Source organism: Ambystoma mexicanum, chromosome 8 (assembly GCF_040938575.1).
Source record: "Ambystoma mexicanum isolate Mex_15411 chromosome 8, UKY_AmexF1_1, whole genome shotgun sequence".
Lineage (NCBI taxonomy): Eukaryota > Metazoa > Chordata > Amphibia > Caudata > Ambystomatidae > Ambystoma > Ambystoma mexicanum.
In genome coordinates this window covers 1466818651-1466836287 of record NC_090929.1, presented here as the reverse complement: position 1 = coordinate 1466836287, position 17637 = coordinate 1466818651, and the positions used below count along the sequence as shown (strand labels likewise).

Here is a 17637-nt window from a genome sequence, read left to right as displayed (position 1 = left end):
CAATGGCACAAATGAGTGTTGAGCTGCAATGGACACTCGGAAGTGAGTTCTTCTGTTGATTTGGGAGAATATATTTTTTACCCAAAAAACATTTTCCCCCGTCTGATGTTAATCATACATTGGGCAGCTGTCGGCAGCATACTAATGCAGCTAGCTACTTTAGGGAGCAATCCAGTCGGCTGTGCATAGGAACATGCAGGTCATCCAGTATGCACATAGCTAGGGCCTCAGAGTGTTCAAGGGGGTCACCAAGGCCACTGTGGTAACAAGACTGAACTTCTAAAACTTCTGTTCAGCAACTGCTTGGATTTATGATTTTTTACAAATCAGCGGTCCTATTGAGTTTGATTTGGCCTGTTCTGGCCCAAGTTGTGGACTTTTTTATGTTGCACTTGCTGGTTTGATGTCTGAGCAGGGCCTAGACAATGGAAAGGCATGCGTCTCACGATTGGTGCGGCCCAGTTAAAGGATTCCCAGGCGCATCTGTGATGCCCGCGTTCAAATGAAGCCCTCTGCTCTACAATGCTAATGATATGTGGTTACGATCTCAGGAATTGGAGGGTAGTATTGTTCTTTCATTTGTGAACTGCATCCCCAGCTCAGGCTAACATTGCCCTCGCTTGTTGACCATGAAAGATGAACAATGTGTTTTCATTTGTTCTGCTGTAAAATGCTCTTAATCCACATTCCATGGTTCAGTTGCCAAACCTACCTTCTAATGAGTGTCACTGCATGGAGTCGGTCCATGCTTATAACGGGGGTGAAAAAGCAGAAGTAAAGTTCCCAACATGCAAAGTGCTGTTGGCTACATAAACGAGACCGAATACATTTGATCTGAACAACATGGAGTCGGTTGCCAATTGTAATTTTGGAAATCAAACCGGATATCCCCATGCCTGGCATGGCATTAACACATTGAATAAATATACATATTTGTATAACATTTAAAACCGGTGTACTAGTTAGATGAAACATTTTAGCAGTCTGGTAGTGGCACTCTGCCCCTGGTTTTGTTGTCAGGTGGCACAAAAAAGCAGCTACTCTGTGCCCGGTGCTTGGCGTGCACGGTTAGGACAGGCACGTACCTGATTTGTTATGAATACATGCTCTAGTGTACTGTGCCAGGCATTGCAAGTATGAAATATCGTAATTTCTTATGCTCACCTTTTATAATGCACTATATAGCCACTAAATTATCATCCATTGGCTTCTGAAAATTGGTTGAAAAAATGCATTATTTTAACGTATTATTATAATAAATGTCTTGGGAGGAAAACTCATTCCCGTTCCTCCTGTTTGCCCCACCACACACTGTAGGGACATCGGGATTTCTCCTATTAGGTTGGGTTTTTATATAGCACTGATTGGAGTTACCAAGCCGCTGCAGGTGAGAACAGTTTTTTTTAATAATTTTTTTTTAATTTTTTCCTTTCGTTTTTAACTTTCTGAAATGTATTCGAAAGGGCAGAGTGTCTTCATCTAGCACGGCTTATGCATGGCCCAGGGTAAGGTACTCTTTACTTTGTATTATAAAGCACAGACCTAGTTGAGAAGCAATGGGGCACTGTGCATGTTGTTGGGAGAAGCATGAGGTATGGAGTGGGGGGTTAATGTTCCTGCCATGGTGTACGGATGTGAGGTAGGAATGCAAGGAGCCTGAATGCGAGTTAAGTTGATTGAGAGTTTTATAACACGCTTACGGATGGACTCAACTGTATCTAGGCCAAGCTGACAAAATTACCAAGATTGGGTACAAGTATCCTGGACAGATTCCTGAAACGGTATAATCCTCGTCCCTAATTTATTGAAAGAGGTGGGTTTTCACCACTTTCCGAAACTGGAGAAATGAATCCAGTTTCCTAATCCCAAGGAAGACTATCCCATAAATTGGGTCCATAAACAGAAAATCTGCTGTTTCCTCTATATACACAGGAAGATGGAGGAATGGACGAAAGGAGCTTATCCCGGGATCGAAGTGCCTTTGTTGGCTGATAAAGGTTCAGTTTTTCTGTCAAATATGCAGGTACCCGATTATTCAGACCCTTGTAAATCATGCAGAGGATCTTGAATGTAATCCTATCCTCCACTGCCAGCCAGTGCAGAGAGCGATGACGCTTAGGCACTGACAGAAGGTTTCAAGTTCCTTCTAGAACTACTAGAGCGTTGATGCCATCTGGATTGCTACTCTGATGGTGTTCCAGTAGGCAGAGGTGAGCGAGAAAAGGGCTGGTTCCTGTTTATTGTTGTTGTTTTGTTTGTTGTCTGCACATTTTCAAACACCTAGTCGTGATCTGGTTCAAGGTGGGGCATCACCCCCCAACCCACTTACTACAGAGCTTTGCTGCTAGGTAGGTATATGTGTGAACAGTGGGTGCCTTACAAATGATGGGTGATGCAGGCAGTCTTGGAGTATTCTGGATTGGAGTGGAAACTAGTGCCGCTCCACTACTATGGAAGAAATGTTCCCACATTTCTAGTTTCCACATTATGAGTTGCGCATCATAATATTTGGCGACCCGAAGTAGGGCTGCAACGCTGGTGAGAAGTGGTTTTCTCCCATCGATAAGGGAGATTACCAGAGCCTGGACCGTGGTTCTGAATTCCTAGTGCAGAAGGAAGGGTTTTGTATTCAGGAGGGTTATCTGGTACTTGGCAATTTGTGCCTCTTTGGTTCACTATAGACCGCACTCTCTTTCCAACAACATAGTAACAGAGTGAGTGATTTGGCAGTCTGGGCCAAGTGAGGTGTGAAGCTGACAAGGTGCATGTCGTTTAGCCACACATAATCAGTATCCTGCTTAGATCAGTGAGAAAGTAGAACAAATGCAGTCTTTGTGGGATTGAGCTTCATGTGTGTTCCAGTCATCCAGGCTTGGATAGAAATTAAAAACAAAGAGGTGATGGCTGGAAGGTTTAGAATGAATCTTAACCACTGGCAATGCTCTGGGCAACAGTCCAGACCACCGTTCTTCGCCTACCAAGCCATTACAGAAGGGGAAAGACCATATGCAAATCAGGCTTGGCCCCACCCCAAAAGGGGCAGTCCAGACCAAACTCCTAGGCCACATCCCTTCTGCAAGAGACCACAAGCATCCCCAAACATGTTTCGCCCTTGTTGGGGCTCATCAGTGAGGAGTAGCTTGGGTCTCTAGGCCCAGCAGGCACGGGACCCACGTCTGGGCATACCCGTCCCACTCGGGGTGACAAAGCAAAAACAAAGAGGTGACGTGGACCCCTTGCTCACTATTCTTAGAGAGGCACAGATCCACTCTACTGATGAGGTCCAACCAGACCGAAACACGTGTCTGGGGTTTCTGTTGGTACTCTTGTTCAGAGGAGAATTGCCTAGCATTTCGGTGCTGGACTGCCCCAGGGCAGGTCAAAGACTGATGTGTTTGGGATATTTCTTCTCTGTGAAAGATAGTGAGCTAAAGACTCTGGGTAAGTCTCTCGTAACCAGGACTAATGTCTGGCAGAGCGACTCCCAGGACCCCCCTTGTTAATTTGGATAGAAATTAAGACATTCCTGAATGGGTAATGTCATCATTACAGCTGACCCTTGGGTATAATTTGATGTCATCCACATATTTGTTGAGTGAGGTATTGGTTTCATTGACCAGTGATCCCAATGGCTCCATGAAGAGATTAAATGTCACTGGAGGTAAGAATTGTGCCTTGTGGTACTCCATAGGTGACCAGGTGGTGGTCAGTCCTGAAGTTGCCCATCAGGACAGCTTGGTGCGTATCCAAGAGCGAAGATGCAAACCAGTTCAGAACTTTGCAGAAAAAGCTAGTTCTGTTCACGAATAGGCTGGTCAATATTTGTATTTGTATTTTATTAGGTTTTATATAGCGCTTTACACCAAAGCTCTTTACATAAGGACAATAAGCCAAGAGGCATAACTCGCCTTTTGTCCATAATTTGAAAAGCGTTCTCTATAACCTAGATGGTGTCTCTTTCAGTGCTACATTTTGGTCTGATGCCAGATTGGTAATCTCAGAGCAGGCTGTGGTTGTTAATCTGTCAACTGCAATATCCATGAGTTTTCCAATGAATGGGAGACTAGTGATCGGTCTGTAGTTTGATTGTCTGGGTCCTTGGTGGGTTTTGTGGAGAGGGGTTAATCCTGTCGTTACATTGCTTGGGACGATACCTTTCGTATTTGAGGCCTATACTATTTCGAGCAGGGTGGTGGCCACCTTGATCTGCTTTAGGATGGCAGTGGAGAGAGTGTTGTCTTTGCGGATTTGGTTTACATTACGCTAGGGTGTAGGATGCTTGGGGGTGAAGGGTGTGAAGGTGCTCCATATTTGTTATGCACCATGGGGTTGTTTGGGGGCAGTGACAGATTTTGCAGTATCTGTTGTATGTCCCATCTAGTTGATGATGAAGACAATGGCTTTAAATTACTCTGTAGATGTAGCCCTCATTGTCTCACAGTGCAGGTACGATTAAACCACAACCTTGTTAGTGACCAATGAAGTCTCTCACAATGTATTTCACTGGAAGGATTAGGAACTTAAACCGCTTTAAAAAAAAAAAGAAATTAGTTAAGATCATCATCAAAAGCATGGTGTAAGAAATGCAGTGCATTTCATGTTCAAGTACATAGAAGGTTAACTATCCATTTGTCCCTATGAAAAGCATGCCATGGCTCCTTAGATATATATACCAAAAGGAAATGCAAACTTAGCAAGTGTCAGTACTTTCAACATTTATCCACTCATGACTTTTTAGCCATCTGCACTTTGCACCTAGCTTCATATGATTCATGGAAACAGTGATCCACTACTTAGCATGCAAAATGCATTTGGCAGGACTGGATTAAGATGGCAGCATGGATGAGTTTTCCCAAATCCATTTATCTTTGGAACATGTGTGTATTAGAAGGTGAGACACACCGCTGAATTGTTGTACAGGCATTTAAGAATTTATCCGGCAGAAAGAGTGGGTACAACATGCCCCCAGCTTCACAACTCCACCAGTCGTCCTTCTTTCCCTCTGCAACGGACTCCTTTTGAACATTCCTTTTGCAATACGCATTCCATTCAGAACATAGAACTCTTATTAACTACATACATGTTTCTGGAGCTTGTGGATCTGCTTAGATCACATACTCTGCATAATCCAGCATCTAGTGGAAGTCGGAGAGTACTACAAGATTTGTTTTTTCAAACTCAAACAGACATCGACAGAGCGTAATTAGTAATACTATCCCTAGTGTGACGTGTACTGTACCCATGGTGATTCATGCGCCGAGGTCCCTCAGATTGCTATTTCCGCCTTCCAAGTCAGTCGCAATGCAGAGTTCTCTTCCAGGCTGATGCCTTTGATTTCCTAAAGTTATACTAGTAGAATTTCTTACTTTCCTTTATTGTTCACCTCGCTGCACGACTGCTCATCCACGTGACGGCTCCTGACGAACGCCACAGCGTCGACGACTGATCAATCGATGCCCAGATGCGGCCTTAGGGGCCTCTGGCTTCGGCCCATTACAGTTGGCAGAGGGGGAAAGTTCTCTATACTGTCTCCTAAAAAAGCACCAAAAATACAAGGGTTAATTAAAAAACATGTTAGTGCTTCTCTACTAAAAGCAAGGTCACCGAAAAAGCATAATTTCTACACCCTTAACCCCCATAGTCACCCAGACAGTTTTCTACTCACTTAGACACCCTGTCTGCCGCTATGCAGCATAAAATGGCATTCCCTCAAAGCCCACTGTGATGCTGGAAATGCATTGGAGGGACAGGTCCTCCCTGTCCTTGTCCTGTAGTCCTTTTTCATTTGTGTTGTGTATTGTTTCTGCCCAGGAGTCCATGTGGGACTCCTGGCAGTGCAGCTCTTCCTGTTTTTGGTTTGGTGCACGGACCCATGGGATACCCTTAGGGCACCCATAGGTGGGGTTCAACCCTGTGCCCCTATTGTATGTTTTTGGGCACCTTTGTGTGGCCCACAGAGCAGGGTATGGGCTGGTGGCAGCTCCATGCTGAATTTGACAGGTGCTCTGAATAGCCTCCATTTTGGGATACCCAGGCCCTGACATTGGAATCGGTTGATTCCTAATAGGAAACAAGATGGCCCCTACGGCCTCTTGCTTTCTATTGCCTGTTACCTTGTTTTCCCAAAGTCCTGGGAAGCCCTGGCTCTGTCTCTTCCCCCTGACTGGCTGTTGGGTGGAAGTTCCATATATGGTGATGTTGTGTAGTCCAGGCCAGACTGGCTGGAGCCTTCCCAGTGACTGTATGCTGTGGGTACACCCTGTGGGTGGGACCTGGGTGTATGGAGTGTGAAGAATATGCACTTCTGGTTGTGGATGGCTAGTTTCTGGTGTTTGTCACGATGACTGAGACAGCCCTGCTCGAAACTGGTATGAATGCAGTATGGAGTGTTGAATGGCTGGGTCCCAATACACATAACTTGTTTTGGGTGTCTGGAGAGAAGTGACTGGCCTGAATGCACCTGATTGGATGCCTGCCTGCATGAATGCACTTCTGACCGATTGGTTGCCTGACTGTGACCCAGCAGAATGAATGTGAGATCAACTAGTATATCTGGGGGCCTCTCACTGCTAGAATTTGTGTTCAGAAGCTGAAGAGAAATTGGAGTTGAAACTGAAGCTTAAGCTTGAAGCCCTGCTGGAAGAGAAGTCTTCCTGCTGCTCTACTTCGTCGATCTGAAAGCTGCTGTGTCTCCAAGGGCTGACCCAGAGAGGACCTGGTTAGGCGCCCTCTTTCCGAGCTACCATTGTGCACCAGCTGAAAGCTCCTTGGTAGACAGACCTACGACAGGCTGCCGACCGGAGACTGGGACCGCCGCGGAATCACAAGAAGCGCCCGGACACTGTTGTCCATCAGTCGCCAACCGGAGCCGCCGTGCTCCCTTTGCCTAAATAACATTTGATCCAGGGACTCTCTTGCCTGCACCGTTGACCGATTTGTCCCGCCAGAGAAAGTCGAGCCCACCGAGGAGCATCCGTCGGTGGGTTTCCCACCACCTGACTACCGTAGAGACGCCAGACGACTCAACGCCCTTGCTGGGCCACAGTTCTTCAAAATCTCTTTGCGGTCCTGAACTATCGTCACCGAGGTGCCCCGCACGCCTCTTCCTTGCAGGACGCTAACGCTCTGTCATCGCCGAGCACAGCTAGGAACGAAGCTTCCACCTCACCATCTTCGTTCAACCCCTTTTCCTCGTGGGATCTCAACTATCCGTGGCTCCTGCCTTAAAGGGAGCCGCTCAAGAAGGATCCGTCGACGCCCCGACGACGTACTCTGCTATTACAGGTACATTGGGGTGGTAGAACTATCTTAGAAGGAAATGAGACTTCTAGAACAATATATGGACTGAGCTTGTGATATATCTTTACTTTACAGGTTGCCCAGGTTGGGGGGGGGGAATCTCCACACAGAACTGTTTAACAGTAGAGGCCAGTATTCTGCCAATTGTTCTAACCAACTGCTTTCCTCCTATGTCTATAGTTGGTTGCCTTAATTAAGTAATCTGTGTGATATTTAACCAGAGTATAGTTGATGCACTTTAATGAGATCTGATAATAATTGTGGTACCACTTTAGAACTGTATATATTTGCCATTGTAGATTTTCTGAGCACAAAGTGAGTTATTGTGATAGTGTAAATAACCTTGAATATTAATTATATATAGACTGTGTTTTAACTAATAGTGTGTGGACATTCCTTTGTGGGGGCTTGGGGACTACACTGCTTTAGAACCAGCCTGCGTCACCACCTGAGAAGCTAGGCCTTGATTGCTCGTCCAGCGCTGCCCTATAGAGAATCTTAGCTGGGGTCCTCTGTGCCTCTCCTCTGCCATATAGAGAGCAGAAGTACAGACACCCCCCTCCAGTCTTTACACCCACCTCTACTAAAGATATCACCCCCTCCCAGGGCCCTGTCATCGCGGCCTTCCCACCGGAATGTAATTTTACTCCAGAACAATTTAATACAATTTTAGGGAGAATGTCCCATTTAATGAACAAACACAGAGCAATTAACAGTACTTAGAGATGCCTCACAGCCAAAGGCATCAGCAGAGCAACCCCCTGCCGAGAAGTCTCACCTTGAGCCACAGCCGAGCACCTCCGCTGTAGGCATTCCGGCCTCTGCATCCCAAAATATCACTCAGTACAAAGACCCATCTCAGGGCTCATATTATGATGAGCAAGCAGGGTCTCAGTTGGACCGCTATAGCCAGGACCAAGACAAGTACTATGATGAAGACGATTTATTTGTAATTCTTATATAGCGCTACTAGCCCATGGGCCTCAAAGCGCACAGACGACATTTGCATAATACAGTCACCAGCCAGTTGCAGACTCGCCAGTTGACAACCAACTCCAGAACAATGAATTGTTACTGAAGGCGCAACATTTTAACATTGGCACTCAGGAGACCAAAGTCGATAAGGACTTTGTGGAAGACATCCTGGGGACAAGAAGCAGCCACACAATTCATACCTCTCCTGCAGTCAGACCAGAGACGTATTCAACAATCCCTGACAACACCTAATCTTATAAGGACGGTCAACCCAAGGATCGAGACACTGTTCAGACCCATGCCCACAGAACTCCCTGTACATTAGGGGCCAGCTCAGACCAGATTCTATGGTATACCACCAGAAAAAGGGCGGCACTCCCCTGGCGTCGGCAGAAGCCCCGCCAGACAAGGAGAGTAAAATGATGTATACAGTTGGGAGAAAAGTAGCTTCCTCTGCAGCGTACCAGACAAGAATTGCTAACAATAAAACTGTTAGCTAGTTACGGTTGCCACAAATGGAATGAGCTGGAACAGCTACAAGCCGTCCCAGAACCACTAAGGGCCCTACTGCTTAAGACTATTTCAGAAGGCAAACAAATCTCAAGATGTATCCTAAAGAACAACCTTGATGTGGCAGACAATGTAGGACACATCATAGCGGAAGGGACACTCATTAAGCAGCATGCCTGGCTTAGGCACTCAGGGTTTAAGCTAGACAACCGAGCCACCCTCCTGAACATGCCAGTAGAGCCAAATTGAATATTTGGTAAGGCCGTAGAGGACGCCCTAAAGAGTGCCAAGGACGAGTATGACACTCTTAAGTCACTTGGGCAGCTGACTAACAGACCTTATTACCAACAGGGTTCTCCAAACTCGGAGATTTCAGGGCCTGAGTGGACAACGTTCCTCAGGCTACTCTCAGGAAGAACAGTCATTGTCCTGGAACCAGTCTCCAGGACAAGGTTCCAGCTTTCAAAGGGGGAATAAAAGAGGTAGAGGTAGAACCTCACCTCGGAGAGGCACTCTCCCAAATAATTACGCACTGTTTCCAGTCCGCTCCCATGCCACTCCAGTAGGAGTCTGAATCACTCAATTCACCCACGCATGGCAGGGGATAACATAGGACAAGTGGGTGTTGTCCACCGTGGCAGGCATTTACTGTATTGAGTTGCTTCACAAACCACCATCCCACCCACCAAGACAAAAGAAACTAATAGCAGAAGAAAAAGCCATACTTCTGGAGGAACTAAAGGCGCTGCTCGAAAAGGACGCAATAGAAATTGTCCTGGTAAACCAGGTAAACAAGAGTATTTATTCAACATACTTCCTTGTGCCAAAGAAAACTTGACCATGCGCCCAGTACTAGATCTGCACCCCGCCAACAAATATATCCAATCTCAAAAGCTTTGCTTGACCACGCTTCAGGAGGTGATTCCACTCCTGAAACACGAGTCTTCATGGCGACATTGCACATGAAAGATGCATACTTTAATATTTCAATGCACCGTGCGCACAGAAAATACCTGCCCCTCAAGATGGCGGGACTACAGTGCCAGTTCAAGGTACTTTCGGCATCGCTTCAGTGCCAAGAGTGTTCACCAAGATGCTTGCAGTAGTGGCAGCACACCTGCGCAGAAAATCCACCATGGTATACCCTTATCTGAACGACTGGCTAATCGCCAGGGAATCTCCTCAAATTTGCAAGTTAAATACTCTTCAATCTGGGTTCCTCTATCCATGAGAAAAAATAGTCTAGTCCCCAGACAAATTAAAGCAATTTTTCTGGGGGCTGTCCTAAAAACAAAAGGATCTGGCTTTCCCCTCAAACGAGAGAGTACAAAATATTCTGTTGCAGTTACCTCAATACAAGGTCGGTCTCCAGATACGGTACTCAAAGCCATGCGCTTGCTAGGGATGATGGCCTCTTGCATTTATTTTAGTTCCTCACGTGCACCTGCATCGAATGCAGGAATGGTTAGCGATGCAGTGGTCTCAGACAAGCAGACAGTGGGACAATCTAGTGGTTGTTTTGCTAACCCTGGTTCAGGCTCTTCGCTGGTGGTCCGAGGAAAACCTGTTAAAAGGAAAACCTGTTCACTCTCGACCAGCTCAAGTGATCCCAACTACAGATGCCTCACTCCCTGTTTGGGGGGCGCACTTCCTCCACAACACAGCCCGCGGACATTCGACACACGCTACTGCCCAGAGACTTATTAACTTCCTGGAGCTCTTGGCAGTTCTCAAAGTGCTTCAGGCCTTTCAGCAACATCTACAGGGTCAGACGTTGCAGGTCCTCACAGACAGCACCACTGCCATGTTTTATCTGAACAAGCAGAGGCGCACACGCTCTGTCCAAGCTATCCCAAAAAATATGGAAGTGGGCATTCAAGCGGAACTGTTCCTAACATCTCAACACATTCCAGGGGGACTCAATTCTCTGGCAGACACTCTTAAGCAGAAACCCACTGCCAGAAGAACACGAGTGCAACTCAACAGAAATAGCGTAGACACAATATTTTCACTTTGGGGTCACCCCCCATTAGACTTGTTCACCACAAAGCAAAATGCACAATGCCCAGACTTCATATCCAGGTTTCCCCAACAAGGGTCCAAGGAGAACACCCTGTGGATGAGCTGGTCAGGGCAATTTGCTTACACTTCTTCTCCCCACACCTCCTGCCCCCCGACACCACTCCTCAGCAGGATAGTGCACAAGATGCACTAGGGATGAGTAACTGGGATCCTGGTTGCTCCTATGTGGGCGAGACAGCCTTGGATTCCACACCTGCTCAAACCGGCAAATTGCACCCCAATCAAGCGCCCGTGCCCATACAACATGCTGATGCAACACAAAGGGGCATACTTCCACCCACGCCCACAATCCATGAACTTGGCAGCTTGGCTCCTGAAGTCATAGTTTGGCCACTAGGAGCATGGCTAGCCTTTAAGAGGCACAAGAACCCAACACCAGGCACTGTTATTTTAATAAGTGGAAAGGATTTGTGATATGGTGCACATCACAATCATTAAGCACATTAGAGTGTTCTCCAGCTAATATTCTACAATACATGCTTAACTCACTAGACTCTGGCCTAGTATTTAATTTCTTAAAAGTTCACCTGGCCACCCAATCGGCTTACACAACTTCAAAGAACAAGGTGTCCTGGTAGAAAGTCCCTGTCATTAAGGCATTCTTGGAAGGGGTAAAGAGGCTGTACCCCAAATTCCAACCCACCCCCGGGTTGGGATCTTAATGTTGTGCTTTCCAAGCTCATGTGTCTGCCCTTTGAGCCTATGCACAAGGCCAGCATTTCACCAATAAAACGGCATTCCTGGTAGCTATCCCCTCCATAAAACGAGTAAGTGAGCTACAGGCTTTGTCCGTACAAGACCCCTTGTTCATTGTACACAATGACACGGTTGTACTCCGAAAACACCCTATGTTTTTACCAAATTTCATTTCAAAGTTCCATGATGTAAACCACTTCATAGAACTTCCCACCTTCTTTCAGAGTCCATCAAACTCAGCAGAAAGAAGCATCCATACACTGGATGTACATAGGTTGGTCTTGTACTATGTGAACAAAACCAAACCCCTAAGAAAGACAGACCAACTCTTTGTCTCCATAGCGCCTGGTAGAAAATGTGATCACATATCAAAAAGTGCCATCTCCAGATCCGTCAAATGCATACAACTCTATTCCCTATCCAAAAAGGTTCTACCTTTTCCCAGAAGGGCACACTCTACCAGAGGTACAGGGGCTACCTTAGTTTTCATTGCAAACGTCCATGCAAGGCTGCTACATGGAGTTCCATCCATACGTTCACGCAGCATTGCTGCTTTGACAAACATTCTAAGGCAGATTCACAGGTGGGACAAGTGGTTGTAAAAACCTCTTTGCCACTGTACCTTCTAACTTCCCACCTCCTTCTCCAGATACTGCTCGCTCATCAATCCAGAGCATGTGATCTAAGGAGATCCACAAGCTCCAGAAGGGATACATTACTCACTGGAATTGTATTGCCGGTGATTGTATCTGCTTAGATTCACATATGCCCACCCTTCCTCCACTACTGAAGTAGAGGTGCATAGAGGTTTTCTGGGTTATCACTGTTTCTGCTTTTGTACTCCCGCTATAATTCGTGCAATCTCATGTCGGAAACAAACAATCTCAGGGTCCTCGACGTGTGAAGGACAATGGGTACAGTCCACATCACACTAGGGATAGTATTACCAATCATGCCCTGTCAGTGTCTGTTTTTGAGTTTCGAAAACATTGTTTGTAATACTCTGCGACTTCCGCTAGATGTTAGACTATGCAGAGCATGTGACTCTAGGCAGATACAAGCACCAGAAATACGATTACGGTGAGTTACGTATCCCTTATAATGCAAGGAAGGCATGGTATCAATAGTAGACGGACACAATACATAAGTTTCAAAAACCTATATTTGGTGTTTTGGTTGGGTTGGCAGAATTCTTAACTGCCCCTAACTCTAGAATGGGAGTAGTCTCGAACATTAAACAAATAACAAATACCAAACAAGTCCAAGTCAGTCTAGTTAAAATCAAAATGCCTATACTAAAAAAAACTAACCTTGCCCTCCTTCTAAAAATGACAAATGTGTTGAGGGAATACAAAAAGAAAATAGTCTCAAAAGAAATGTCAGAATGGCTTAAATAATTCCCTTACCCACGTTCTGCACCACAGGGTCTTATCGAGTTTCTTAAAAAAGGATAAGTAGATGGTACAGTTCTATCTGTCTTGCACACTTTGCTTACTGGTACAATTCACAGTTCAGGCTTGTGGTTCAAGCTTCTGGTAGTTAAATCACTTCCTTAGGCTTCGTCCGCCTTGTCATAAAAACACAGTTCCACTTTTGACCTTTACTTTACCACAATTCAACGCAGGCTTCCCTCCGCCAGGCACGAGCCTGCCTTTCTTTTCACATTCACTTTCTCAATTTCTCACAATTCTGCACATGCTTCCCTCTGCCGGGCTCCACCCTGTCTTTCTCTTCATGGGGGTTCCCTTGCCCACGTTTTGTCTTGGGTGACTTTTCCCTGTCGAAGACTTTTGAAACTGCAAGAATTGTACATAGGCCCCTGCATGACCACTTCGACCTCTCTTTAAACAATTCTACAATCCACATTCATCCTTATCTTGCAACACCAATACTGCTTGCTACTTGTAGTTTATTATTCTCTTTAGTTTGCCCTCTTGGCCTCTTTCAAAGTTCATATACTTTGCCCTCTTACCATATTTAGAGTTCACATAGTTTTCTTTTCACGTATTCAACTTTCTTTCGGGATTGCGGTTACTTTCTTGCCTTTTGGTTCTCGTAATACACTTCAACTCAGAACATTTCACAAATATTTTGAATGTGCAATTTCACCTCAGAGGACCACTCTTACTTTGTATCCATTCCTTTTACAATTCAGCAATTGTCCTTTCCATTACGCGTTTTATTGACACATGATCAAACCTTCAACTTTTGAGTTAGTCACTTTTGCTTTTAACACAAACCGAGCTTTTGTTGCCTTCGATAACTCAGCGGTCATGTTAAGGTTGTGTTAATTGTTTTTTCTTTCATCAATATTCTTCATGCAGCAGTCAAGGCCATTACCAATGCCTCCTCTGCTCCTCCCCAACTCTGTTGTTCACCCTGGAGGGTTGCGGTCCGCTTTCAAGCACCTTGAAGGTTTCTATCTTTCGGTCACTCGGTTTCAGTCTCGGAACATTTACGGCTTCCAGAAAGTGTGGAATTCTCACTGGGCATTATATCTCCGCAACTACCGATCACCCCCTTGGACTTCCAACTTCCATCACCTGGTTCGCATTAACCCTGCAAGAGCTGTTCCTTGTCGTACCAAGCCTCCCTCAGTGTGCCTGAGCATGCCACCTTTTATCCTGAGAGGGAGTATTAACAAGTGGCAGATGTGTGTATAGTTAAGATGACATGCCTGACTCTGCCTGCCCTCATTACAGGAACAGAGCCCATTGAAAGTCAGCAGAGGTAATATTTCTGGCCTCATTCCTCGGCTCCGTAGTGTTGTCAATGTAAAGTGGGGAGGAATTATGAGGGCTCTAGTTTCCCATCAAATAAACGGGGATAGCGGTTAGATGGGTTATGAAAAAAGTGTCTCACCATCGGGTGCTTCTCCCCACTCCCCGAGGACCCCCTACCCAGGTGATCCTCCCTCGCTTGTCCACCCCCAGGATCGGGATCCAAAAGCGATGGCATTTCCTTGGCCACCTGAATACGGGATCCCCAGGGACTAGGTTGTAAAAGACCCTCTAGTTTTTCACAATAAGAACAGCAAAAGCAATACTCTTGCCCACCACAGTAACAACTTAACAGTATATAACAGTGTGTTGTTGTAAGATCTTTGAGTAATCTTACCCATAAGTTGCGCTAGTAACATTGACCAACTGTACGTGAACAAGTAAAGTATTGACATTTATGCTCCTAATTGAAGCCTTTACTATCACAAATTATGCGATTTGAGATTTATAAATAATCATTCCATACAGTCGGTTACAAGGTGTGGTCAAGAAGCTAATTTGTAGACTGGGAAAATGCGCTGGCATGGGTTCTAATACAAGCCTTCCCATCAACGCAAATTGTGATCTCGAGCAAATTACTTTCTCTCCAGGTGCTCTGATTTCCCAGATGTGCTATAGATTTGCAACACTTTGTGTAAATCATGCACTACTCAAACCCAACACTACCTCCAAAACCATGGCTGAACAAAAACACAAAATGCTGGTGTGGGTCAGTTTTTAGGTCAAAGTGGACAAATGTTTTGCCAATTTGGGCCAGTTTGATCAGTTCACTATGCGGCTAGTAGTTTTGACCAGTGTTGCTGAATAAATATTCTTTAAAATGCACAATTTGCATCCCATTTTATCAACATAAACTCACCCTTGGGTACTACTGAAACAGTGTCAGAAAAGGAATTAATAGCCATTTGCAACTGTGGCCCACTTTTTCATTGGTTCCCGAGACATTTTTACAGTCCAGTCCGAACCTGGGTGGCAGTGGCATTTGTTGTTTTTTACATTCATTAATTTTTGTTTTGCAAGTGTTTGTGGGGGTAAGGACCTGGTAGCAATGTTCAGAATGAGAAGTTTGGGGATGGTTTAAAGTTTGCTATAATTGCATTGCTTCCCATTGCATCCAACCGTTTCTCACCCAGCTGACCTTTCCTTCATGTGGTTTTAGCCTATTCTGAGATAGCTGGTGAATGTTAATTACAGTAAAGCAGCACTAAATCCCTTTCTGTTCTGCCTTCTTGTAGGACAAGGCACCTTGGATGCGCTATGTCAGTGTTGCCTGCGTCATTGGGATTATTGCAGGTTTCTGCATAGGACCAGGTAAGCAGAAAATGTTTTTTCTCATCATTGCCCTGTTTTTCTTTTTTCGCCAACTTTAACCTCTTAAGTGCCAAGGACGAGATTGCTCATCCTTTTTTACATAGACGTACATAATATCCTTGAGTGGAAAAAAAAAACACAAGCCTTCAGAGACCATGGTTTTGTCTTTTGTAAAGTGAAAATCTTCTATCCTAGTGCAAAACTGGTGCGGGGTGCAGGTGAAAAGAACACCATGGGGACAAGAACATGGAAGGAATGCAGGGCCGATCATGGCTGAGCTACAGTGGGAGAATAATGGGGAGCATATTGTGATGGGAACTGCTAAATTCATAGAGCCAAGCGCATCCTCATTGTCTTTCTCCTTGGTGACACCTCGGGCCCAATTATTTAACTACCCCGACATGCTAACACATTGCATCCTATTTCACGTTACATTGTCCCAGAGAGTGCCACAAGTTCTACATAATCCAATCGTTAATCCGTTATTGTCATACAAAGCAGGTGTTACCCATCTAATGGCCAGGCACTGCCACAACAGGGCAAGCATTGGCTTGGTAGGCCCAGTAGCGCCCTGGATTTGAGAGGAGCAGGGTGGGGGGGGGATGAGAGCACAGGCGTGTCTCTCTAAAATTGTCTATAGCTTTGCAGTCTAGATTTTCTGGAGCCAGTACAGCTGGGGCCACATCGACCATGCCTCTCAAACCCCACCGCAACTACATGGGTTGCTTCTAAGTTGCTGAAGTTGGTCAAAATCTATAGTTTGAATATCCAGAACACACAACAATGGCCCCATTCGAAAACTGCTTCATCTGCAGCCCACAAAAGGTGCCTTTTCAAGGGGTCCGCATTTTAGCAGTGTAAGACTCCCTGATGCTGGCCAGTAGACCTGCTTGATTGCACCAATGTCTAACCCTTTGTCAATTTCACTAAGCCCACCTCTTCCCTGAAAGGGCAGCAAATTAACGCATTTTATTTTCAAAGCTGGTGCATGAGAAACTGTTTCATTCAGCAGAAAGATGGGGGAAGGGTTACTGGCAAGAAACACAAAAGGAAGCGACAAGGGTTGAAGACACTGGGAAGGCATACTTGGAGGACCAGTTGTGACCTTGTACGGTTATACAAGGTTATTTATTCACATTTGTTGATCGCACAGCAGAGCGGAGGCATCGTGGCGCTTGTTAGTGTTGCTTATACTTAGTTACATACAGTTCAAGTCCGTTGGTGTTACATTGGACGATATTATTCTTTAGTTACAACATGCATTTGAGCAGCAGGAGAACCAGGTGAACAATGTTAGTGGAAAAGGGCGGTTTTGAGTTTTTTGCGGAAGGAGAAGAGATGTTTCACCTCTGAGGTCAGTGGGCAGAGAGTTCCAAAGCTTGGGTGCGAGGAAGGGGAAGCCAATGGCTCCTGCCTTAGTTCTATTGATGCGTGGTATAGTTAGTTGATTATTGTATTGAGATCTGATCGGTCTGGTGGATTGAGTTTTACATAATGTGTCAGATAGGTAAGAGGGAGCTGAGCGGTTGATGGATTTATGCGTGGTTGTGAGAATTTTGAAGGAGATACGGTCCTTGACGGGGAGCCAGTGCGCTGTCTTCCTGGCTTGTGTGATGTGATCTCTTTTCGGTATGCTGAGGGCTGCTCTAATAGTGTTGTTTTGAGTTGTTTGGAGCCTAGCTAGTTTTTTTTATTTTTAGATGTGCCGGTTAGGAGTGCATTACAGTAATCTAATTTGGCTCCTATGGTTGCTATGGCGATGGAGAGGCAGTTGTCCTTAGGTAGGAATGGTTTTATGGCATTGGTGAGTTTAGTTCTCAGTGCGGAGGCCGAGACTATCGTGCTGACTTGTTTGTCCATATATAAGGTAGCGTCTATATGCACCCCTAGTGTTTTGACCGAAGATAGAACTTGGATGATGCAGTTATCTATGTTGAGGTACAGCGGGTTAAGGTTGGAGAGTGTGGATTTCTGGCCTAGAATA

The 17637-nt window shown here is 45.5% G+C and overlaps 1 protein-coding gene across 1 annotated transcript in view; it reads left to right on the top strand.

The window, feature by feature from the left end:
• The window catches only part of LOC138473115 (solute carrier family 2, facilitated glucose transporter member 9-like), a 369925-nt gene that overhangs the window by 283680 nt on the left and 68608 nt on the right, over positions 1 to 17637 (top strand). The window contains exon 10 of the mRNA XM_069611639.1: positions 15578 to 15653. Within this exon, the coding sequence (XP_069467740.1) occupies positions 15578 to 15653 (76 nt within the window). The remainder of the gene's footprint in view (positions 1 to 15577; positions 15654 to 17637) is intronic.